This window comes from Pituophis catenifer, unplaced genomic scaffold (genome assembly GCF_029215685.1).
Source record: "Pituophis catenifer annectens isolate HBS135680 unplaced genomic scaffold, rPitCat1.0.hap2 SCAF_7, whole genome shotgun sequence".
Classification (NCBI taxonomy): domain Eukaryota; kingdom Metazoa; phylum Chordata; class Lepidosauria; order Squamata; family Colubridae; genus Pituophis; species Pituophis catenifer.
In genome coordinates this window covers 4,989,299-5,014,270 of record NW_027256887.1, presented here as the reverse complement: position 1 = coordinate 5,014,270, position 24,972 = coordinate 4,989,299, and the positions used below count along the sequence as shown (strand labels likewise).

Genomic DNA, 24,972 nt, shown 5'->3' with positions numbered 1-24,972 from the left:
TAGGCTCTCAGTGTACATAAGGAGAATAAAATACATTCGTCAAGAATAAAAAGATACAACACTTAGTGATAGTCAAGGTTACTAATAAGCTATTGAATTGTACTAGGAAACAAAAACAATATAAATTGAAAGATACAAGCAACTTGGTTGGTGGAAAAAGATAAGTGGAAAAAGATAGATACTAGTAAGGAAGAGAAGAATAATAGTAATATAGTCTTAGTAATTTATTTGACAGCGTTGAGGAAATTATTTGTTTAGCAGAGTGATGGCATTGGGAAAAAAACTGTTCTTGTGTTTAATTATTCTGGTGTGGAGTGCCCTATAGCGTCGTTTTGAGGGTAGAAGTTGAAACAATTTACGTCCAGGATGCGAGGGGTCTGTAGATATTTTCACAGCCCTCTTTTTGACTGGTGCAGTATACGGATCCTCAATGGAAGGCAGGTTTTTCCTTATTTCTCATTTTTCCGTATTTGCTGTGGGTATTCCTCCACAAGCCAGGGAAGCTTTGGACTTCCTTGTGGTCATAAGTCGAGGACTACCCGCATAGGATTCTAACATGAGGATGCCCAGTTTCTAATTTATTTATTTATTTTATTTTATTTTATTTTATTTTATTTTATTATTTAATTTAATTTAATTTAATTTAATTTAATTTAATTTTTTAATTTAATTTTTTAATTTAATTTAATTTAATTTAATTTAATTTAATTTAATTTAATTTATATTCCGCCCTTCTCCCAGAAGGACTCAGGGCGGTGTACAGCCAGAATAAAACACACAGATATAAAATTTAAAAAACAAATTTAAAAAATATTAAATAATTTGGCCCATATCTAATTAAAATAAAACTACCCGGTTTGGACATTTAAAAATTAAATGGAACTTGAACTTATCCCTGGAGGGAATTTTTTTCCAAAATGCCCTACAAAGGCTCATTGAAATTCTGCAATTTTCCAAAGCTTCCTGTTTTCCCATGTTAATTCCAAAAATTAAGAAATGTTCCTCGGTTTGCAAAGAAAACGTCCATTCCCCACTTTTGCTGGAGGGCCACAACCAGCTGGAGACAGAAATACACGTGTCCCTAAGATTCTTGTTTACTAATGGCCGAGAGCTTTCTGGGAATTGTTGTTCCTCAACTCAGTATCGGGCGCGCCTAGAACACAAGAGAAAACAACAACGCCCATAACCCTCTTCGGCTCGGGGTGGGTGGGCCAAAGGTGCATTTATTCACGCCTCCCGTTCAGCTTGAGTGGCTTCCCCGCGGGCCAATCGAGCGCGCGGAAGGCATCAAAACAAGTCTTGTTTTTCCCTTCAGCTGGACCCTGACGGGCAACGCCGTCGTCCAATGAGCGGAGAGAACTCCCGCGATGGGCGTCCCCGCCAGCCATTCAGAGCCCGAGCCCGATGGAAAAGGGGCGGCGATTTCGAGCGAGAACGAACGGGGAGGGAGGAGGGGAAGGAAAGGGAGGTGAAAAAAAAAAAAAAGCTGTAGGGAGTCCTGTAATGGCGACGGGTTTGGTAAGTAGCTCAGAAGTTTTGAAGTGTTTTTGACACGGTTGGGGGTAAGTGGGAAACGGGCGACTTCCGTTTTTTTTCTTTTTTGGCGGGCTGCCGCTGAGGGGGAGACGCTGCCGAGGAAGGAAGGGAACTCCCGTGTCGTTCTTCAGTTTGTTTAGAAAATGAAAGGGGGGGGGGGAATGAAAAGGCTCCGGAATTCCTGGCGCGACTTGAGGGGAATTTGAGGCGTTTGGCTCTTCAAAATTGAGCACAACACGATGACATTTTACCTCACGGCTCACAGTTATGAGGCGTATTTACTTCGAGGTTCCCTCTTTCTCCCCCCTCCCCAATTTCTCGGACCCTTTGGGCCCCTCAGGAGCCTTTTGGCCGAGGGGGGGAGCCCTCCCTCTCAGGGAAGGGGCCCCTCCGAGCTCGGGGACGAGCGCCCCTCCCCCACCGCCTTCTCTCCGCTGTTGTTACGCACTTCTGAATGAATGGGGCCTTTCGGCGCATGCGCCTTTCCCCCCCTCCCCGGGAGGAAAAAAGTTTATAAACAAGGGCCTCTGCCAGGCCTGGGGCACGTGACTGGAAAGAAGGGGGGGGCAGCGAGAGCGGCTCCGGCCCCTCAGCTCAGAAGGGGACCAATCAGCGCCGCGAGGCTCCTCCGCCCGCGGCGCGTGACCTCCCCTCAAAACGGTCCTCCCCCTCCGCGCGCGAGCGACGCCAGAGGCGGCGCGCGAGCTCGGGTGCGCGTCTGCGTGCGGGGCGTGGTCTTTTTTTCCTCGCCCCGCCCCTTCTGAGCTCTGTGAATGCGGAAGTGTTGTGGTCTGCTGCGGTGGGAGCCTAACAGCTGCTTTTCAGCAATGGGGCGATGGGACCTGCCCTGTCCCCCCCCTTTTTTTTTCTTTCTCTGGGGTATTTCTTTACTTCCCTTATTTCTGAATCTCTAGCAAGTGACCGGGATGGATTAAGTGTTGCTTTTCAAGACGTACATTATGTCACCAAGGGGCTGCCACAAAGAAGAGAGGGTCAATCTAGTATCTAAAGCGCCTGAAGGCAGGACAAGAAGCAATGGATGGGAAGTAATCAAGGAGAGATACAATCTTGATCTAAGGAGCAATTTCCTGGCAGTTAAATATACCGACTGGATGATTGAGTCTTCATTGACATTGACATCAATCAGTGGAACAATCAGTCAGTGGAAAGAGTTGCCTCCAGAAGCTGTGGGTGCTCCATCACTGGGTTTTTTTTTCCAGAAGAAATTGGACAACCATTTGTCTGAAAGGATGTAGGGTTTCTGCTTGAGTGGGGAGTTGAACTAAGAGACCTCCAAGGTCCCTTCTGACACTGTTCTGTCACCAGAATCCTGAGGAATTGCTGTTTTAAGATTATTTCTTTCCTGTCTTTGATTTATTATCTCCTCACTTGCAATCAATGGCCCGTTGGGCTAAAGTTAATACCAAGATTAACACTTAGACCAACAATCTAGAAGTAAACAATACCCCAATCAAGGAACTACCAACACGGACGAACAAGCAAACGGTAGACAATAGTTTAATCAAGGAACCACCAATACCACTCCCACCAACTCTGATAGGTCGAGCCACTAGTATATAAAAATAACATCAAACCTCACTCCCTTGTAACACTGATGATATTACCTAGTTGGGTAATGAAATGTGTACAAGAAACCATACTCGGGGCACACCAGGGACCTCCCATTCATCAGTTGCCTTGATCATTCAGGGGAGTCTACGTGACACACAGTATACTAAAACAAGTAAAAAATATTCTATCAGGGAAGAAAATGTCAAGAACCAAGCATAATGTTGCCCTGCCCCGGAGCCTGGGCTAGAACGGGTCCCCAATCCCTGGTCCGTGAACTGGCACCTGTCTGTGGCATCTCAGCAATCGAACCGCGCAAACAGGAGCCCCATCCACGGGATGTAGGCAGCATGCAAAGCCATGTCCCCTCTGGTCTGCGGTAAAACCTTTCTCTATGGAATCAGTCCCTGGGGCCCAAAAGGTTGGAGGCCGCTGGGCTAGAGAAAGATTTTTTTAAAAAAGAAAACTACTTCCATATTGCTCTCTAGAAGGTTACTGTATATAGATATTTCTATAAAGTCTATGAAGAGCCAGTGTGGTGTACAATACTGGTTAAGGTGTTGACCTACAAACTGGGAGACTCAGAGTTCTAATCCTGCCTTCGGCATGAAAAACTGGCTGGGTGACTTTGGGCCAGCCATCCTCTGCCAAATTCACTTCATAGGGGGGTTGTTATGGGTAAAATAGGAAGAAGGAGTGTTTGGTATGTTGGCTGCCTTAAGTTGTATATGGAAAAAAAAAAGCAGGATAAAAATCTAAACAAAAACAGTCATCAGAAGTTGAGAATGACTCAGCGAAGAATGGCCTACCATGAGAATGATGTTGGGATGCAATCACATGTTGATAAATCATTCTCCCTTTCCCAAAAGCCAGAAAGCCAGACACCAAAACAAAGATCTTACAAGAATACAAAGTTAAAATGCGCTGGACTGGTAAAATAGCATAATTAGTTCAAGGAATACCAGTGGCCATTTAGCGACAAGAATGCCACTCAGTTAGTAGAAAAATAAAATCAAAAGAGCAGAATGTAATCAAAAAGTAGATATAGAGACAGAGTTTGAGGTTGTGAATCTCTATGTATTTTTTTTTAAATGCACAATTAAATGTTTGTAGGTCAAACTTTAGAAAAGCTGTTTGTTTATTTGTAAATAGATGTGCCAAGATCTTAAGTATAAAACCATCAACATTAATACAAAGAGTTCATTTTTCATTTGAATCTTATTTGGAAAAAAAGCATACCTAATCTGGAGCTAGTAATCTGTGTTTTCACCTTGGATTGTCAGTTTGGTGCCTCCCTCGGATGAGATGATCTATTCAGATTTGTTTGTTCTATTAAATAAATTTGGGGATAGGCACATGTGATGACAAATAATTTGTTTTTAGATACAGCAGCATGTGTCACATATGTTGCTTTTCTAGCGTGCTTTGCTAAGTACTTAAGGAGCTTGGAACTTTGGGCATATGGCAGACTCTGATAGGCCATTTCTAAGGCAGATAAGCAAACAGTTCATGACAGTTTAGGATACGGTAGTACTTTGGTTTATGTGTCTTATGTGATGTTATTAAATAATCTGGTCATTTTTACTTGGAATTAAAAGTTCACCATAGCACTTTGCAGCTGCTTAAAATCACCTGGGACTTGCTTATGTAACAGTCACACATTTGGCTTCCAAACAGTGGGAAACTGAGCATTTTCTATAGCAGGTTTAGCTAAGTGTCATCTCTGTGAAAATATTGTGTTTATTTGATACTGTCACATCTTCCTACCCGTGATGTTTCTGGTTATTGTCTTTATTACGGAGTGCATTGAACGTTTCAGGATTTCCAAACTAAAATAAACTGTTAAACTGAACTATTAAAAAAAGCAAAATATGAAGTATAGGAAAAATAATTATAACAATCTTATGGCTAGAATAATTAACCATTATTTATTTATTATTAATCTTGCATGAGGCCATCAACTCCCAATTAAAACACTGCACGAATCAGTTTTTATTTTTTTGCTCTCACTGGTTGCCCATAACTTTTCTAGAAAAAAAAAGATTTAAAAGTGACCTACCACAAAACATTGCTGTGTGTTTATGTTTAAATTGCCAGCTGTGGCCTTTCCCAGGTTTTTTTTTTTCAATCCAAGATTTCCCTTTATGCTTTGCCTTGCTTCCCCCCCCCTCCCCCTTAGAGTTCTTAAAACGGCAAATACTTCAGGGTGAAATGTTGCTGAATACTTTAGCTAACTCTGTGAATAATTCTTGTTCCAGTCAGATAATTTGAAGCGCCCTACAATGGTTTGGGAAATAAAGACAAACCAGATGCCTAGTACGGTGCAGAAAGTCCTGTTGGTGATGGACAAGAGAACTTCAGGAATGAACGAGGCACTGGACTTACTGAAGTGTAACGAGAATATTCCGTCTTCTCCTGGATATGCGTCTTCTGACGAACATATGGAACTCGGTAAGTATCTGTTCAAGATTCTTGTATTTTAAAGGACAGTTCCTTTAAAAAATCAATACAGGTAGTCCTCAACTTACAACCACATTTGAGCCCAAAATTTCTGTTAAGTGAGACATTTTGTAGTTTTGCCCCCTTTTACAACCTTTCTCCCTAGTGATTCTTATCAAATTGCTGCATTTGATAAGTTAGTAACCCAGTTGTTAAATGAATCTGGTTTTCCCCATGGACTTTGCTTCTCAAAGGTCGCAAAAGGGGATCACATGACCAGTTGCCAAGCATCTAAATTTTGATCACGTGATCATGGGGATGCTGCAAAGACCACAACTGAACTACCAATAATCTTTTCTGCTGTCCTCACCACTCTCTGCACAGCCTTCCTGTCCAAATGCCTCCAAACCACACAGTAAGGCAGAGAAAACAGAGAATATAGAAGAACAGAAATCATATGGAAGCAGAGAAAGGCAATGTGAAGGATAAATATGTGAGAAAGAGCAGGTAGAAAATGCAGCAGAGAGGTTGACAGAAGTTTGGGAAATATGGAGTGTGACAGACCCCATCCCATCTTCACTGGGCCGCTCATCACCTGGAGTCCTTGTGTACCCTGGAGGCCTCCCATTTTTTATTCCTAGTCCAGGCGGTGCGACATGGTAGCTTAAAAGAGATAAAAATACATTGAGTTTAAGATGATGGCTAGAGTGTATTGTTTATAATCAAGATAATTGTCCTGGCTGAAGCTTGGTGGAAAAGAACCAGGGATTATAAAAACAAACAGAATCACGTCCCGGAAACGAGCAGCATCAAACCAGTTTTGCAGTCCTGTCAAGAAATCTGGATGCAGAGGTTCCTGAAGCTCCAAGGGGTTGAGATCCATAATTTCACAGTTTCTGAAATTGAGTTTCATAAATTAAAAGTTAAAAATCACCTTTTACTACATATTCTAAGTAAAGGGGTCTCCAAACTTGGCAACTTTTAAGAATTGTGGACTTCAACTCCCAGCATGGCTGGCTGAGGAATTCTAGGAGTTGAAGTCCCAAAGTCTTAACGTTGCCAAGTTTGGAGATCCTTGTTTCTAAGTGATACTTTTTTGCACTATGGGATTCAGTGCCAAATTTCAGTTTGGGATTCTTCAACGTCTCTTCAAATTGTCGTAAGGGAAGACTGCACAAATATTTTAGTTTCAAAGATCTAATTTCATAGTCCTCTTTAAGAAAACAACAGGCACACTCAGAATAAAGGCCGCATCTAACTGAATTAACCATGCTTGAGGAATTACTTTCTGTAGTTTATTTTTAAGTTGTGATCTCATCCAAACATGGTATCATAACTTTTTTTACTCAGAATATGTGGCAATGGCTAATTGAAAATCAAGCATCATTTCATCCCAACATTCCTAAAGCGGACAAAATTCTTATATTCTTATATTCTGGTAATATGACTATGTTAAAACAAACTGTGTTGGATAGGTTTGCTGCTATATTGCCCAGACCAAAAATATCTATTCTTTCAGCTAAATTATAGGGCAACCTTTCATTCCAAACTCATTATTCACAACTAAAATACTTCAGGCAGTTAAAATATGCACATTGGAGCCTGGCTATTGTCACATTTTGTAGTTATTTTCCATATCTTCTGTATTTTCTGTTTTTTCATATGCTTTTTTAAAATGCTGGAGGACATGACGTGATAATATCACACAATAAAAATTCTAATTAGATTGTTCAAACTGGATTATCAAAACTCCAGATTACCAAACCAAAACACTCAATTAATTTAAAACTCTTAAAGGAACTTTCATATCAAAGTACCACCTTGACTCAGTGAGACAACTTCTCCAAACAAAGAGAGATTAACTGTTCTGTGAAACTGAGATAGTATGCAAATTTTGTTTCTAGTTCTTCATTGTTTAGTATTGCAAATTCAAATGAGGAGCTGTTTACTTGAGACTTGAGTAGTTTTCCTGAAGAGATGAAATTAAGTTTAAAAGTTCTTTCAATGCTCAAATCCAAGATCACGATGAAATATGGTATTTTAGCTGCATACTTCTGCTAACTGAATAAGAAATATTTAGTCCCGGTTGTTATATTTTTCAGAAGCGTTCGTAGGATCTTTCCTCCTTCCAAGTTTTTCTTTCTTCCAAGTATGTTGCTCTGGATTATTCTATTTTGAAATATATGCTCAGTTCAGATGGTTATGAATTTATATCCCTTCTTTTATATTGGCATTATATAAGAAGAAACAGAGTTTGGGTTTCTTGACAGGATACCATAATCTTTTTCTGAAATTGGGGAACATGTCAGCATAGTAATTCAAAAGATCTAACCCTAGAAAATATTTTATTCGGGGGTCAAGGATCTTATTCTTGTGTTGGGCTAGTTTGATGAAGTGGCACAATGGTTAAAGTGCAGAATTGCAGACAAACTCTGCCCACAGCCAGAAGTTCGATCCTGATGGGGCTCAAGGTTGACTCAGCCTTCTATCCTCCTGAGGTTGGTAAAATGAGGACCCAGATTGTTGGGGGCAATGTGCTGACTCTGTAAACTGCTTAGAGAGGGGCTGTAAAGCACTGTGAAGCGGTATAACAGAATTGGAAAGGACCTTGGAGGTCTTCTAGTCAAACAATACCCTATACCAGTGATAGGCAAACTTGGCTCTTTCACACCCTGTGGACTTCAACTCCCAGAATTCCTAAAACAGCTTGGCTGTTTTAGGAATTCTGGGAGTTGAAGTCCACAGGGTGTGAAAGAGCCAAGTTTGCCTGCCACTGCCCTATACCATTTGAAACAAATGGTTGTCCAGTCTCTTCTTGAAAACCTCCAGTGTTGGAGCACTCACAATCTCTGGAGGCAAGTCGTTCCACTGATTAATTGTTCTAACTATCAGGTATATAATGCTCTTGCTATCCGTAGGAATAAATTTGACCCATTACCTTTTCATTGGCAGATGATCTTCCTGAATTGCAGGCGGTTCACAGCGATTCTACCCCACCCGCCCTCTTCCAGCTAAGTGCTCATGTCTCACATCAGGAATACGCAAGGCCTTCTTGGAACCAACACACCTCAGGCAGCAGTCCAGAAAGCGCTTATCCGTGCGAGAATGGCGTGAATTGGTTGACGGAGCTGGCAAATATAGCCACTAGCCCGCAAAGCCCTCTCATGCAGTGCTCGTTTTATAACACGTATGGGATATTATTATTATTGTTATTTTCTCTACAAATTACGGACTTGCTTTAAGGTTCCTATTTTGCATTAAAAAGGTGGAGAGAGTGTATGTGTATGTGTGTATATATATATATATATATACAATAGTGGCTAAAATTGTGGAAATCTTTTGGAAGAAGTGTATTATTGAGGTTTGATGGCTAATAGAACCACTTTTTGGGGGGAGTTTCAAGAGAATCCTATTCCACTGCTGGAATGGCCTGGGAACAGCCCAGACCTTCACCCCATTGAAAATCTATGGAGGCCAACTAAAGAAACTTGTTAGTCAGAAGCGACCCAGCAATAAAACCCAGTTAATAGAAGCCATCATTCAATCTTGGTTTCACATGATAACAGCTGCAGAACTCAAAGACTTGGTTTCCTCCATGGGAAGACGTTGTAAGGCCGTAATTCATGCTAAAGGTCACCCAACGAAGTATTAACTGACATGGGGATCATTTTTGTCTATCTCGTTTTTTCTATGGTGATCATTTTTGTATATCTCGTTTTTTCTACCTGTTTCACTTTCCTTCTTTATATTGTAACTGCTATTCTAATAGCAAATCCTTCCTAAAAGTTATTGCATTACTTTCTTGATTAAATTATCTTTCCATTGATATATAATTTTATGGTACTACTCAAAAAAAAAGTGGTGTTATTAGCTAGTTTTAGAAAATACACTTTCCCCAAAAGGTTCCCACAATTTTGGCCACTATTGTATATACAGTATATGTGCATGTATTATGTGAAGGCGATGGTCATCCATCGCCATCGTTATGTAGATACAGGTAGTCCTTGACTTACTACAGTTCATTTAGTGACCGTTTGAAGATACAACGGCACTGAAAATAGTGACTTATGACCGTTTTACATACTTAGATAAACTCTATTAAAATAAAAAACTTAGAAACAGTACAGGTAGTCCTTGACTTACAACAGTTCCTTTGATGGCCATTCAAAGTTACAACAGCACTGAGAATAGGGACTTAACAACTATTTGTTGCACTTATAACCATTGCAGCTTCCCCAGGGTCATGTGATCAGAATTCAGACACCTGGCAACGGACTCATATTTATGATGGTCGCAGTGTGCCAGGATCATGTGATCCCTTTTTTTTTGCGACCTCCTGACAAGCAATGTCATTGGGGAAAGCCGGATTCACTTTAACAACCGTGTGACTGACTTAACAACCACAGTGATTCACTTTACAACTTGGACAAGGAAGGTCGTAAAGTGGGGCAAAATTCGCTTTATCTGGCTTAGCAACAGAAATGTTGGGCTTAGTTGGGGTTGTAAGTTGAGGACTACCTGTATATAATTCTGGAGCTGCCCTGTTTACACTATAAGCACAAAGATAGGGGTACTTTCCCCACATCTAACTTTGCAGAGCTGTTAACTCTACCCTGAACTAAAGAGGGCTACTGAGAATGTGTAGGACCCTTCCTCTCTCTGCATTAGTGTGTGATGGGTAAGAAAGTGAGTCAAGTCGGTAGATATTAGAAATTTCCCTTTTTCGGCTGTCACTCAAAGGGCACTAGAATGTAAGTGCTAATGGCCTGACCAGTGGCTCAATAGCTTTCATTTTTAAAACTATTCCTACCGAACTGCTGAAAATACCTTATTTAGTGCAACGAAACAACTAAATCAGCCGCAAAAGCATTTAAAAGAAGGAAATTGTACCACAAGTTTATCAAATTATAACTTGACCTACATCTTAAAACGGGATCAGAATATGAAAACTTCAGATTGCCGTGCTGATTCGAGAGAAAATTAAATCCCAAAGATCCACCCCCAGCCACACAAATAAGTATGTGTGCATTGAAATCCGTCCAGAAATCTTAATCAAACTGGTCCCCAAAAATAAACACACACACACTCACACTCACAAAAGGAGCAAAACAGATCTCTAATCAGTTCTTCTGTTCTTGGCTCAACTAAAAATACTTCCTTGCTCAGATGGATCTGTTAATTATTTTCTTGGAACTTTGAAGCGATGTGTGGCTGGCTCTTCATAAAAGAAGCACTAATTCTCTTCTGTAAATAGCAATGTTGGTTAGAACACTTGGTCTTGAGATAATGGGATGTTCCAGGAGAAGAAGAATATATCTCCAGCTCGGAGTTGAACTATGGAGTCCTTGGTGTTTTTTAAGCTTGGTTGTTTTCTTGGAGATGCTTCGTCACCAGGCCAGGTAGGTTACATCTTCAGCACCGTTGCTCCAGGATCCAATCTGGGTCGGTCACCGGGACCAGAGATTTAGTCTTATGAGCTTTCAGACTCGTGCTGGAGCCCATCGTCAGGAAACTTCTCTCTAATAGACCCAATCTAACAGATTAACAGAGTTGGAAGGGACCTTGTAGGTCATCTAGTCCAATGACTAGAGAGCACGGGGGAAGCCGCGCAAAAGGTGCACATGCGCAGATGGTGTGGTTGTGCCTGCCGCGCACGGTGGGGCACATACAAAAGCCATGCGCATTCACAGATGCGTGGTTGCATGCGCAGCGCACGGGGAGGAGCCTGTTCCACACTCGGTGAGTAAAAGTTTTGCCACCACTACCCTATATCATTTCTGACAGATGGCAGTCCAGTCTCTTCTTGAAAGTCTCCAGTGATGAAGCTCCCACAACTTCTGAAGGCAACTTCTGTTTCATGGGTTGATTGCTCTCACTGTCAGAAAGTTCCTCCTCATTTCTAGGTTGAATCTCTCCTTGACCAGTTTCCATCCATTATTCCTTGTCTGGCCTTCAGGTGCTTTGGAAAACAGCTTGAGACCCCCTCCTCTCTGTGGCAGCCCCTCAGATATTGGAAGACTGTTATCATGTCTCCCCTGGTCCTTCTCTTCACTAGACTAGCCAGGCCCAGTTCCTGCAACCGTTCATCGTATGTTTTAGCCTCCAATCATTCCCTAATCATCCTGGTTGCTCTTCTCTGCACTTTTTCTAGAGTCTCAGCATCTTTTTTATAGTGTGGTGACCAAAACTGGATGCAGTATTCTAGGTATGGTCCTACTAAGGCTTTATAGAGTGGTATTAGTACTTCACGTGATCTTGAGTATTAGTACCTCACTCACTCTGGTCGAGAGAAGCTCCCTGAGGATGGGCTCTAGCATGAGTCCAGAAGACAAAACCACTGGTCCCAGTGTTCGACCCAGATTGAATCCTGCAACATTATCCTGGGACACGTACATTCGCCTTCATTCACTGTTGCTGGAGATGTTGGGTTAATGACATGCCTGCAAAGCAAACAACCAAGCTCAGAGACTTCCAAGGATTCCATAACGGAATGCTTAGTTAGGATAGAAGTAATTTTCATGAATTAATTAAATAATTAACTATTTGCTCTACAAGGCTCTTTTCCGGCTTTGTCTTTTTGTAACCGAATGGGGAAGAAAGAGCAGTAATGATTTAAAATTTGAGTGTGTCTTTATTGATAAAAGTAACGCTTTATAGAAATTTTCTCTTGCTCAAAATAAGCCTGAAATGGGGTGCGAATGGGGAAATGGATATTGGAAATTGCACTAGTATTGATTGAAGATGATTTATCACTTAGATCTTTTATGTACACTGAGAGCTTATGCACCGAAGACGAAGTCTTTTTGTATCCAATCACACTTGGCCAATAAAGAATTCTATTCTATTCTATTCTATTCTATTCTATTCTATTCTATTCTATTCTATTCTATTCTATTCTATTCTATTCTATTCTATTCTATTCTATTCTATTCTATTCTATTCTATTCTATTATTCCATTCCATTCCATTCCATTATTTCTACTCTACTCTACTCTACTCTACTCTACTCTACTCTACTCTACTCTACTCTACTCTACTCTACTCTACTCTACTCTACTCTACTCTACTCTTGTGTTCAAGGAATAACTATAGGAGCTTTCACGTTGTGACAGAATTGCTAACCTAGTATTCTTTGTATATCTTCTTCTTTTCGTTGATCAACATCCGTTCACACGTTCTTTTACAATCTTTTCTTAGGTCATCTCCAGTTCACTTACTAGCTACAAGCAAAAGTTTACATTCCTATGCACGCCCACCACCAGAATCTTCTCCGAATGAGACAGTTTTCCCCAAGCATCACATTGAGGAAATGCCGATCAGACACGAAAGGGTAAATGACTTTATATGTTATTCTTTTATATGTGTATTTATTTAGCAGCTGGAGGAATAGATCTTGTGTTGCAATGGACAATGCAGACAAATTAGAAATGTTGCAACTTAGCAAAAGTCCCCTTTGAAGCTTGGATTAGGATCAAATATAGTGAAAGAAAAACAGAGATTCCCAAAGGTGCTTTTTCCAAAGGCAACTGGACTTTAGTTTTTCCTTGGAAGACGTTTAACCTCAGTCAGAACTGAAGAAGCTTCTTGGATCAGAAGCGGAACGTCTTCAAGGAAAAACCAAAAGTCCAGCTGCCTTTGGAAAAAACACCTTTGGGACCACCAGGACTTGGATGACTGAGAATTTCCCTAGATGAAAAGCAGAGAGGTTGCAGGGAACAAAACAGCAAAACGGATGGAAGGAAGATTGTCTCATTCATTTCCAGACCTTCCATCAACACACAGCTTGCCATTTGATCCTAGGCCAAGCAAAACATACTGGGACTTACTGGAACGCATGAGCTGTCATTGGAAGGGTCCCTTGCTTTGTCATGTCAGATTAATTGTAGGCTTTTAGGACCGCTGCCCGAAATTAATCGTGATAAGAGGTCGCAAAGATATATTTTTATTGATTGGATTTATATTCCACTTCCAACTGCTTGTTCATTGGAGTGAAATATAGCCTCAAAGGATTAGATTTTAAAGAGAAAAAAGCAATTATTATTATTATTATTATTATTATTATTATTATTATTATTATTATTATTAAATTTATTTGCCACCTATCTCTCCATGGAGCTACTCTGGATGGCTCACAACCATAAGCTCAAAACGAAGAAATAAAAAGGACGTTTAAACAAAACAGAAGTAAAGTAATAGACCAACAAAACAAACAAGGAAAAAGAAAACAAAGGATATACATTGATATTACTAATTATTAAGTTACGTGCTTATGCAAGGAATGTACAAGGGCTTTAAAGCAGGGGTCTCCAACCTTGGCAACTTTCAGACTTGTGGACTTCAATTCCCAGAATTCTTTGCTGGCTGAGGAATTCTGGGAGTTGAAGTCCACAAGTCTGAAAGTTGCCAAGGTTGGAGACCCCTGCTTTAAAGCCAATTAGAAGATACAAAATTTAGGAATACGCAGGAAAGGCTTGGGAATTGTTAAGTAAAAAAAAAAATTAACTCCAGAAAGTCTTCTGTTTCAGGGAGTCACATGAACCCACCGTTGTTGTGTGAACAGACCCAGCAATCTATACGTGCAAACTGTGGTTTTATTTTTTTCAACAGACAAACAGTGAATCAGAGTCTGGCATTTTCTGTATGTCATCATTGTCAGACGATGATGATCTGGGATGGTGCCACTCTTGGCCTCCAACTGTTTGGCACTGTTTCCTTAAAGGTAAAAAGAACACTCCCCGTTACATGACTGGGTTTAATACTCAGGCTCATCTTTTACCGTTGCATTGAATTCTTTTTGTTTTGTTTTTTTCCCTCCCCTAAAAAAAAAAAAAAAAAAAATTAGGAACACGTTTATGCTTTCACAAAGGACGCAATCAAGAATGGATCGACGTTGAAGATTTTGCTGGATCGGCCGGCTGCAGAAACGAAGCTGATGATTCGGTGGGTGCCTCTAAAGTAAGCTCTGAGTATTTCTCTTACCGCCATTGAAAGGAGAGGGAAATGAATCAGAATAGAGCTGGAGGGGGCTCAAGCAGGCGACCCTATTTTAGACAAATGACTGTCCAGTCTCTTCTTTAAAAAATCCTCCAGTGATGGAGCACCCACAACTTCTGGAGGCAAGTTATTCCACTGGTTAATTGTCCACACTGTTAGGAAGTTTCTCCTTAATTCCAAGTTGTTTCTCTCCTTGACTAGTTTCCATCCATTAGTTCTTGTCCTGCCCGCTGGTGCTTTGGATAATCAGTTGACCCCCCTCCTCTCTGTGGCAGCCCCTCAAATACCGGAATGCAGCTATCATGTCACGCCTAGTCCTTCTTTTCTCTAGACTAACCAAACCCAATTCCTGCAACCGGGAAGCATTATCCAAAGGGAAAATATGTATGCCAATCCCCTAAATAGCCGTGAAGTAGTTCCCATAACAGAGAAATGACAGCATCCGAGAATTGTGAGATGATAGGAAGAGGGCTGCTTGCTTACTCACTCCAGAGTGTTGCAATTTCCTCAGGACCAACAGATGGGCAGTAAATCACATGTCTGTACTTTACTTCCCCCCCCCCCCCCGCCCCGCAAATTCCTGTTTCCCTAAACTGCTGATTCATGTGTAGCCAACAAGGTTGGTCGGAACTCCTGCCCCTTGCGGTGGATGTAGTGATCCCATTAAATCCATAACGATCGAGGCCTTTAATTCTGTAGAAACAAGGAAGCGGCTCGGATATTAGAGCGAGCGCGATGGGGGATGGATTAATAGGGCTCCCTGATAATGGTTGTGTTCCTGCAGGGCTACGGCGCTGACGGATTGAAACTGATATCGCACGAAGAGAGCGTTTCCTTTGGCGAGTCAGTACTTAAATTGACTTTTGATCCCGGCACAGCAGCCCAGGATTTACTCACTGCCGAGTGCAGACTAGATCACCCCTTCTATGTTAAAAATAAAGGTAAAGGAAAAACAAAATGTTCTTTTTTGTCATACACGATTTAAAAAAAAAAAAAAATACGGGGAGTCCTTGACTTAGCACCACCACTGAGCCCAAAATTTCTGTTGCTAAGATGAAAGACTTGTTAAGTGAGTTATGCCTCCATTTGATGACTTTTCTTGCCACGGTTGTTAAGTGAATCACTGCAGCTCTTAGGTTAATAACGGGTGAAATCCAGCAGGTTCTGACAGGTTCTGGAGAACTGATAGCGGACATTTTGAGTAGTTTGGAGAACCGGCAAATACCACCTCTGGCTGGCTCCAGAGTGGGGTGGGAATGGAGATTTTGCAGTATCCTTCCCCCAGGAGTGGGGAGGGAATGGGGATTTTTTTTTTTTAATTTGATTTTATAGGCCGCCCTTCTCCGGAGACTCAGGGCGGCTTACAATGTGTTAAGCAATAGCCTTCATCCTTTTGTATATTTATACAAAGTCAGCTTATTGCCCCCACAAACTGGGTCCTCATTTCACCTTCCTTAGAAAGGATGGAAGGCTGAGTCAACCTTGAGCCTGGTGAGATTCGAACTTACAGTAATTGCAGACAGCTGGTGTTAATCACAATGCTTTTAGTCTGCTGAGCCACCAGGCCCTGGTGCAGTATCCTTCCCCTGCCACGCCCACCAAGCCACACCACATCTACCAAGCCACGCCCACAGAACTGGTAGTAAAAAAATTTGGATTTCACCACTGGTTAGTAACCCGGTTGTTAATTGAATCCGGCTTCTCCTTGGACTTTGCTCATCAGAAAGTCACAAAAGGGGATCACATGACCCTGGGACACTGTGACCATCATAAATATGAGTCAGTGTCTGAATTTTGATCACAGGATCATGGGGGGATGCTGTAACGGTCATAAGTGTTCAAACGGTCACTAAATGAGCTGTTGCAAGTCAAGCACTACTTGTATAGTATCCTCAATAGCTCAATAACTTAATAAGTCAAAAGCAGGATTTACACTCTTTTGAACCAAATTGCAAAACACCCCAAAAGCATCTAAAATCTTAACTTCTGTTACAAAAAAAAATGGCATCCCAGGGAAGATATCGCAACTGGTGAATAACGTATGCGTGGTATTGCTTGTCAACCTTTTGAGATAGGTAGTCCTCGCCTTACGACCACAATTGAGACCAAAATTTCCATTGCTAAGCAAGGCAGTTGTTAAGCAAGTGCATTTTATGACCTTCCTTCCCCCCGCCGTTAAATGAACCACCACTGTTGTTAAGTGAATCCTTCGGTCATTAAACAAATCTAGTTTCTCCCATTGACTTTGCTTGTCAGAAGCCGGCTGGGAAGGTTATAAAAGGGGATCATGTGACCCTGGGGACAGTGCAGCCGTCACGAGTACATGCCAGTTGCCAAGCAGCTGAGTTTTGATCACATGACTATGAGGATACCGCAATGCAGCAGGTTCTGACAGGTTCTGGAGAACCGGTAGCGGAAATTTTGAGTAGTTTGGAGAACCAGCAAATATCACCTCTGGCTGGTCCCAGAGTGGGGTGGGAATGGAGATTTTGCAATATCCTTCCCTTGGAGTGGGATGGGAATGGAGATTTTGCAGTATCCTTCCCCTGCCACACCCATCAAGCCACGCCCACAGAACTGGTAGGAAAAATTTTTAGATTTCACCCCTGCCACAATGATCGTGAGTGTAAAAGCCGGTCATAAGTCACTTTTTTCCAGTGCCGTTGTCACTTCAAACGGTCACTAAATGAATGGTTGTTAACTGGAGAATTATCTGTATTCACAATCAAGAAATAAAAGCAGGAACGATTCTAAAAAAAACTCTTTATTATGGCACAGAATTACTGAATTTGGAAACTCGGAGTTTTCCTCTGAGCCATTTGACTCCAGACAAAATCACGACACAGTTATGATTGAGTTTCTTTCTTCAGCTTTACAGTTTCTCGGAATAAATTCGCCCTTTCTAGCAGTCAAGCTATCCGATTAGACGTTGGAGATTGTGAGTTCAAGTCCCGCCTTAGTCGTGAAAACCGGTGGGTGATCTTAGGCCCAACCCCCCACCTCACAAGGTTGTTGTTGTGGAGAATATAGAAAGAGGAAGGTTGTATTGGACACGTTGGCCGCCTTGAGTTATAGTATTTGTAAAAATTATAAAGATGGGATATAAATAAATAAACAATAAATAAATTTCATTGTTTTTCCCATAGCCAAGGCCAGATCTACGTTATTTCACAGCTGAAAGTCTGTAGAGATTCTCAGTCATCCAGGTCATAGTTGTCCCAAAGGTGCTTTTTTCAGGAGGCAACTGGACTTTCTTGATTTTTCTTTTGAAGACATTTCCCTTCTCATCCAAGAAGCTTCTTCAGCTCTGACTGAATGGTGGGGGAATGGAAGGATTTATATTCCTTGCAAACAGCTGGAAAAATTGCAAACTACAGGAACTATTCACACTACTCAGGTGACCCTGAGGACACAGCTAAACCTCCAGGTGGCCTCAACGACCCTCTAAAAGGATGCAAATGACCAGCTATAAATCCTTCCATTCCCTGACCATCCAGTCAGAGCTGAAGAAGCTTCTTGGATGAGAAGCAAAATGTCTTCAAAAGAAAAAAAAAGAAAATCCAGTTGCCTCCTGAAAAAGCACCTTTGGGTATTTCACAGCTGCTTTCTTCATTTTTGTCTAAGCCCGTCTCGTTTGAAACCTTTCTGGATCTGGATTGCGTCTTATCTAATTGTTTCTTCTTTTTTTTTTTTTTTTGTTCAGGTTGGTCGTCTTTTTATCCAAGCTTGACTGTGGTTCAGCATGGTATTCCATGCTGTGAAATGCACCTTGGTGATATCTGCCTACCTCGTGGACACCCTGAGGCGATAAACTTTGACGATTCTGGTGTTTTTGATACATTCAAAAGGTAATTCTTGAAGCAGAGGCTATATAATTCTGTCTTTTCTTTCAAATATGTGAAATTCTGGTTTTGGCATATGGGAGGTGTTTTTAAATGTTGAGTAAGAGCAAACATTTAAAATTTAAAATTCTTTTAAATCAAAATTTTTAATCTGTTTTAAATTATTGGGATTCTTAATTGTCTCGGGCTAAATTATTTAATCTGGTTTTAATTATGTTCTTAACTTTTGTATTTATGTATTTTATTTTGTGCCTGTTCACTGCCCTGAGTCCTTCAGGAGTAGGGCGGTATATAAATCTAATAAAAGAAAGAAAGAAAGAAAAGAAAGAAACAAATTGGATCAAAATTCCCACATCCCTAAAATTCAACTATTTCAGTTAATGCATATGCTCTTTTTAAAGCTGATGTTTTAAAGGAATAACATTTTTAATACGATTTCTGGACATATAATTTATTTAATTGAAAAGTCTAGCTTTAACCCGGTAAATCCTTTTACCAGGATGTAACTATGAATAAGTATTTGGGGGTTCGATACGACCCCCAGTTTGTCCTTCTCTGTGGTTGTCTTTATGTGTTGTGTTGTATACCCATATATAACTTATATTTATTCAAAAATTACACTATATGTTTTTTTATCTGTAAATAATTAATAAAGATCTATTTGTTTAAAAAAGAAAAGTCTAGCTTTACGTATCTTCCACTAGAGGGTGGAAGGCTACCAGTTCTAGGCTGTGAAAACAGATTCTCTAAGTTGGAAGCCCACGTTTAAAGTAATTCCTGCAAATGTTATTTAGTTCTTCGGCTATAGTTCTGAAAGTAGAATAGGATTAATTTTAAGTTTATTTAATCAGACGATAAGTCATTCACCTTTTTTTGTTTTATGATGCTAGGTTCCATGGTAACAAAATGGGTTAACATAACAAAAATGAGCTAATCTTTCACTTAAAAGACTAGCATGAGTAGTAAATCGATATTGTTATGTATGGGGTCCTTGATGCTCTCTGAGCTTGGTGGCTTTCCAGACATTTCATTACCCAGCTGGGTAATGTCATCAGGGTTATAAGGGAGTGGACTCTCAGTTTATATACAATCAGTCTGCTAGGAATACTCCCTCCACTGACAGGGCAAGCTACTAGAGATCAAACCCCACTCCCATCCAGCACTGATGATATTACCTAGTCGGGTCATGAAATATCTGCAAGAAAATCACCAAGCTGAGAGAGCACCAAGGACCCCCACAGTCCTCTCCCCTTCCTCCTCCTCCTCCTCTCTGTAAACCCTACTCTCTTCTATCACTGATGATGCTACCTAGTTGGGTCATGAAATGTCTGCAAGAAAACAACCAAGCTCAGGGAGCACCAAGGACCCCACAGACCTCTCCCTCTTCCTCCTCCTCCTCCTCTTTCTGCACTCTGCAAACCCTACTCCCATCCGGCACTGATGATGCTACCTAGTTGGGTCACGAAGCATCTGCAAGAAAACCACCAAGCCCAGAGAGCCCCAAGGACTCCCCGCAGTTCAACCCCGAGATACAAATTATTCTCATCTATTGATAACACTATTAGGATACTATTTCAGGGCAAGTCCAGAATTCGTTTCTAAAGCGACCTTTCTTTTCAGTTACGATTTTACACCCATGGACTCCTCCGCGGTCTACGTGTTAAGCAGTATGGCTCGTCAGCGGCGGGCTTCTCTATCCTGCGGGGGCTCCGGGAGCCCAGACTTTGAAAGATCCGACTGTGGGCCTGCCCAATCCACACAGACTGCCTCCATGTACAGCAAATCTGGCAAAAACCACCACTCAGGGACTGCAAGTACTGTTAGTGCCACTTCTCCCAACAAATGCAAAAGACCAATGAATGCCTTCATGCTTTTTGCCAAAAAATACCGAGTAGAATATACTCAGATGTACCCAGGAAAAGATAACAGGTAAAGAGCCTCCGAATTCTGATATCTATACGATGTATGTTCACCCCAGCTGTTGATGAAATCAAATATTCATTGCCTTTGGGTTTTCAATTAAAAGCCATATTTTAGGCTGCAGAATACGTACTTTCAGTTTGCAATTTACACCGGCTTACATGCTTAGCTTGGAATTTATCATTTAATGGCGCCGAACATTTTAGGGAGGGAGTTATAATAGAAGCCAGTGGTAGATTTTAGATTAACTCTATTAAAATAAAAAAATCTGAGAAATAGTACAGGTAGTCTTTGACTTACAACAGTTCGTTTAATGACCGAAGTTACAACGGCAGTGAAAAAAATGACTTATGAGCCCCAGGGTCATGTGATCAAAATTCAGATGCTTGGCAACTGACTCATACTTGTGACGGTTGCAGTGTTCCGGGGGGGGGTGTCAGGTGATCCTCTTTTGCGACCTTCTGATAAGCAAAGTCAATGGGGGAAAGGCAGATTCATTGAGTGACCGTGTTAATAATGTAAAAGCCGCAGTGATTCACTTAACAACCGTGGCAAGAAAGGTCATAAAATGCCGTAAATCAGTAACTCGGTTGTTAAATTAATCTGGCTACCCCACCGACTTTGCTTGTCAGAAGTTTGGAAAAGGGGATCGTCATAAATATGAGTCAGTTGCCCGAGTGTCTGAATTTCGATCACATGACCCACAGGGAAGCTGCAACAGTCGTAAGTGTGAAAAATGGTCATAAGTCACTTTTTTCAGTACCGTTGTAACTTCGAACGAACCGTTGTAAGTTGAGGACTACCTGCATATTCCAACTCAGCACTGATGTTGACAAGTGTACAGTGTTCCCGAAAAACATCTCTTCAGCTTTGTTAAGGCTTTAAAAAATTAATCCTAGAAATACCACTGAAAACGTCAAGTCTGAAAATTAAAGAGTTTTGCAACTACTGCTTACGCTAAGGGTATATTGTGGAGTAGTATTAAAAAAACGTGCCAAGGATAGAAATAAGTGCTGAAGTCTTTCCTGGATCTATTCTCCACATATTTATTAAATTCAATTTATTAATTCAATTTGTATGCCGCCCCTCTCCGAAGACTCAGGGCAACACATACACATACACACACAAACACACAAGGAAATAGGGAAATTAACATTCTCCTGCTGGCTTGACTTGACCCTTCTTCTCCGCATCTGTTTCTCCTGCAGAGCCATAAGTGTGATACTCGGTGACAGGTGGAAGAAAATGAAAAACGAGGAAAGGCGGATGTACACATTAGAAGCCAAGGCCTTGGCTGAAGAACAAAAACGTTTGAATCCCGATTGCTGGAAACGGAAACGAACAAATTCAGTACGTGGTCTTACCACTTTTGCCATTTCCTAGATCTCTTGGTCCTTAAGAGTATTGTAGAACAGGGGTCCCCAACGTCCCCCGGTTTGTGGACCGGCACGCCAGCAACCTGTCCGCGCAAACAAACGAAGCCCCATCCGCGGGATGCAGGAACCACGTGAAACCACACCCCCTCCAGTCCGCGGAAAAACCTCTCTCCACGGAACCGGTCCCTGGCGCCCAAAAGGATGGGAGCCACCGTTGTAGAAGAAACTGTTAATAAAAATCCAGCGGAATTTCCAATGAAATGTCCAGATCTAGAAGGAGACCCCCTTCTCTGTTCAAGGAGATCCAGTTTGCCTTTATGGTCCCAGAGAAAGAGTAACACCGTTAGGGTTATTCCAAAATACACAAGGAGTAGATAATGGACCACTCCCGAATCTAGTCTAATCCTTGCTGCGCTTAATTTTTAATCGTAGTTTCTAGAAGGCGGCAAGAAAGCCCGCAAGCCAGCATTTGGTCAAGAGACTAAGCTAGTTCAGACTTCTGACGAGGCAGTCGTTCAGCAGGATGAGAGTTAAGTTCACTTCCTTGGCTCACCCCCCCCCCACATACACACACACTTAAATATATCAAAAAGGTAAAATTAGAGTCCCTGCGGATTTAAGTTGCCGCCACACTTAAATAGATAGTGGCTTTTTAATCCATCGAGGCCAACAGCCTATATTTCTCTTACAAGATGACATTGAGAAAGAAAGTTGAGTTTTCTCTGTTGCTAAAAAAAAGGAGAGTAAACATAATTGGTCAGTCCACTTGCAGCTGTTGCTTTAATTTGACCCAAATCCAAGGAGGTGCTTATAAATACAGGGTAGCCCTCAACTTGCAACCACAATCGATGTTGCTAAGTGAGAAATTTGTGAAGTGAGGTTTTGCCCCCTATTACGACGTTGGTTAAGTGAATCCCTGCACTAACAATCAGCAACATGGTTGTTAAGTGAATCTGGCCTCCCCCCTTGACTTTGCTTGTCAGAAGGTCGCAAAAGGGGATCACGTGACACCCCCCCCCCCGCCCTGGGACACTGCAGCCGTCATAACTGTGAGTTGTCAAGCATCTGAATGTTAATCGTGATCACGGGGGTGCTGCAGTGGTCATAAGTGTGGAAAATGGTCATAAATCGCTTTTTTCCAGTGCTGTTGTAACTTCGAACGGTCACTAAGTGAACTGATGTAAATCCAGGACTATCTGTAGTTGAAATTTCACCTCTTACCTCCACCCAATTGAAAGTTTTGGCTCCCTTATAGAGAACAGTCGTCATAGTCTGAAATGCTGCAGGTATCCAGTCCACTGGAGTGCAGGTTTTTTATTCTGTGTTTTATTGGTTTTCTTTAATTTAATAAGCATATTTTTTTAAAAAAATATGCTGATTAAATTCCAAAATTTACCTCACCAAATTCCAATCTCTCAAAGCATATGAATAATCTAGAAGATAACTAATTTTTATGCATTTGTATGTTTAACAAATATAGGTAAAACCTGACTTTTCAACCCTGCCAGAATTGGCATGGAATCATGCATATTGTTTAAAATACATGTAGTCCTTGTTCGTTTAGTGATCATTCAAAGTTATAACGGCATTGAAAAAAAAGTGACTTATGACCGTTTTTCACACATATGACCACTGCAGCTTCCCCCGTGGACACATGATCAAAATTGGACACTTGGAAACTGACTCACATTTATGAGGGTCGCACATCCCCCGGGGGGGGTCACGTGATACCCCCCCCTTTGCAACTTTTCCGACAAGCAAAGTCAACGAGGAAGCCAGATTCACTGAACTAACTTTAATCGCCCTGCAGCGATTCACTGAACAACTGTGGCAAGAGAGGTCGTAAAATGGGGCCAAATCCACTGAACAGCTCTCTCGCTCAGGGACAGAAATGTTGGGTTCCATCGCGGTCGTAAGTCGAGGACAACCTGCGACTTACTAAGAGCCAAACCTGCAGCGTGTTCTTTACGTCCGCTTCATGTTTTTGGCTGCAAGAAAGTTGAACCCAGAACACGTAATTTAATTCATATTTCCACGACCAAATTTCCCCTGGTCTTTTAACGGGTGTTTTTCATTTTGTCTTCCTTCCCAGGGCTCGCAGTAGCATCCAGATGGAATTCTAATCAATCCACGGTGATGGGAAGACACGATCAAGGTTTCGTGATTTGTTGTGGCGGTGTGACTATAATACACTGGCATCATTGGAGTCACTAGGAATGAAGTTTTGCTTATTACGGTAGAGCATTAAGCAAGCTAAAAGTATCAACATTTAAAAACAAACAAACAAACAAAAAAAACCAAATTGCCTTATATTTTTTTTTTCCCCTTCCAAACTACATTATATGTCTATCAGGTGTAATAGGCTTGAACATGGATATCCTGTGGTGCTAAGGAATAGTAGGAAGAAGCGAGGAGCTTTGTATAAAAAGTTTTATTTTCTAAGGAAAAAAAAATGCACAAAAAAGGGGAAGTTTAAAACAAAATGTAACATCTGTTTATAGAACAATTCTTATTGCTGATTAATACGTATTGCACAAACTATGTAATTAAAACTACCAATTTTTGCAAGCTGGAATTTTCTGACATATAATTATAATGGACTTCTAGTTTGCCCGGTGCCAACAAAAATATCAGAATGCGTGGCAAAGCGAATAGTATAATGTACACTATATGTAGCAAATTGTTGTCTATACGGGAAGGTGTCACCTTTATAATTTATATTTTGGGTGTGATACACCTTCCCTCGTAAAATAGGCGGCTGCTGAGAAGCCTGAGCTGCATTGGAAAAGATGAAACCTGCAAGCAGATTGCATTGTTCAAGAGGAATGGTGCTTTCACAATACTTTTCATTTAATGTTAATTTTTTTTTTTTCCCTATGCTGCGTATTTTAAAAAGATTTTATTTTGCCATAAGACGTCATTTATGGTGGGGACAAACCTTGCACTTATTTTCGGTGCAATATTTGCACTTTACTTCCCCCCCCCCTCCATCTATCTAAAAAATAGAGCAGATATATATTCGATTAATGGCTACTTTTGCTGTGAACATTTACAACATAGCTTTTAATATTACTAAATAGTGTGTTTCTGTCAAGAAATCACAAGAAATTTCAGCACCTGATATGTACGTCTCTTACATGTTGCTCCTATGATTTTGCACACTGTATTCTTGTATTATTTCAAAATAAATTGTAAAAAATTATTCTTGTATATTTTCTCATATTATATAAAATATATGAAGTATCACAATACAGTCTTGTGAATTGATATTACTGATTGCCTAATTGAAGGAATGC

The 24,972-nt window shown here is 41.0% G+C and overlaps 1 protein-coding gene across 2 annotated transcripts; it reads left to right on the top strand.

Annotated features, from left to right (window-relative positions):
- The first annotated feature begins 1,435 nt into the window (after positions 1 to 1,435).
- On the top strand, positions 1,436 to 24,927 carry HBP1 (HMG-box transcription factor 1). Of its 2 annotated transcripts, none has more exons than XM_070947187.1 (11): positions 1,436 to 1,518; positions 5,364 to 5,556; positions 8,497 to 8,731; positions 12,742 to 12,874; positions 14,152 to 14,263; positions 14,387 to 14,484; positions 15,323 to 15,479; positions 18,242 to 18,386; positions 20,001 to 20,309; positions 21,509 to 21,650; positions 23,769 to 24,927. In XM_070947187.1, the coding sequence occupies exons 1-11, from the start codon at positions 1,504 to 1,506 to the stop codon at positions 23,778 to 23,780; spliced, it is 1,551 nt and encodes a 516-aa protein (XP_070803288.1). In that variant the 5' UTR covers positions 1,436 to 1,503; the 3' UTR covers positions 23,781 to 24,927. The 2 variants fall into 2 exon arrangements, with proteins under 2 accessions (XP_070803288.1, XP_070803287.1); XM_070947186.1 differs by having other exon boundaries at positions 14,387 to 14,499.
- Positions 24,928 to 24,972: the final 45 nt, after the last annotated feature.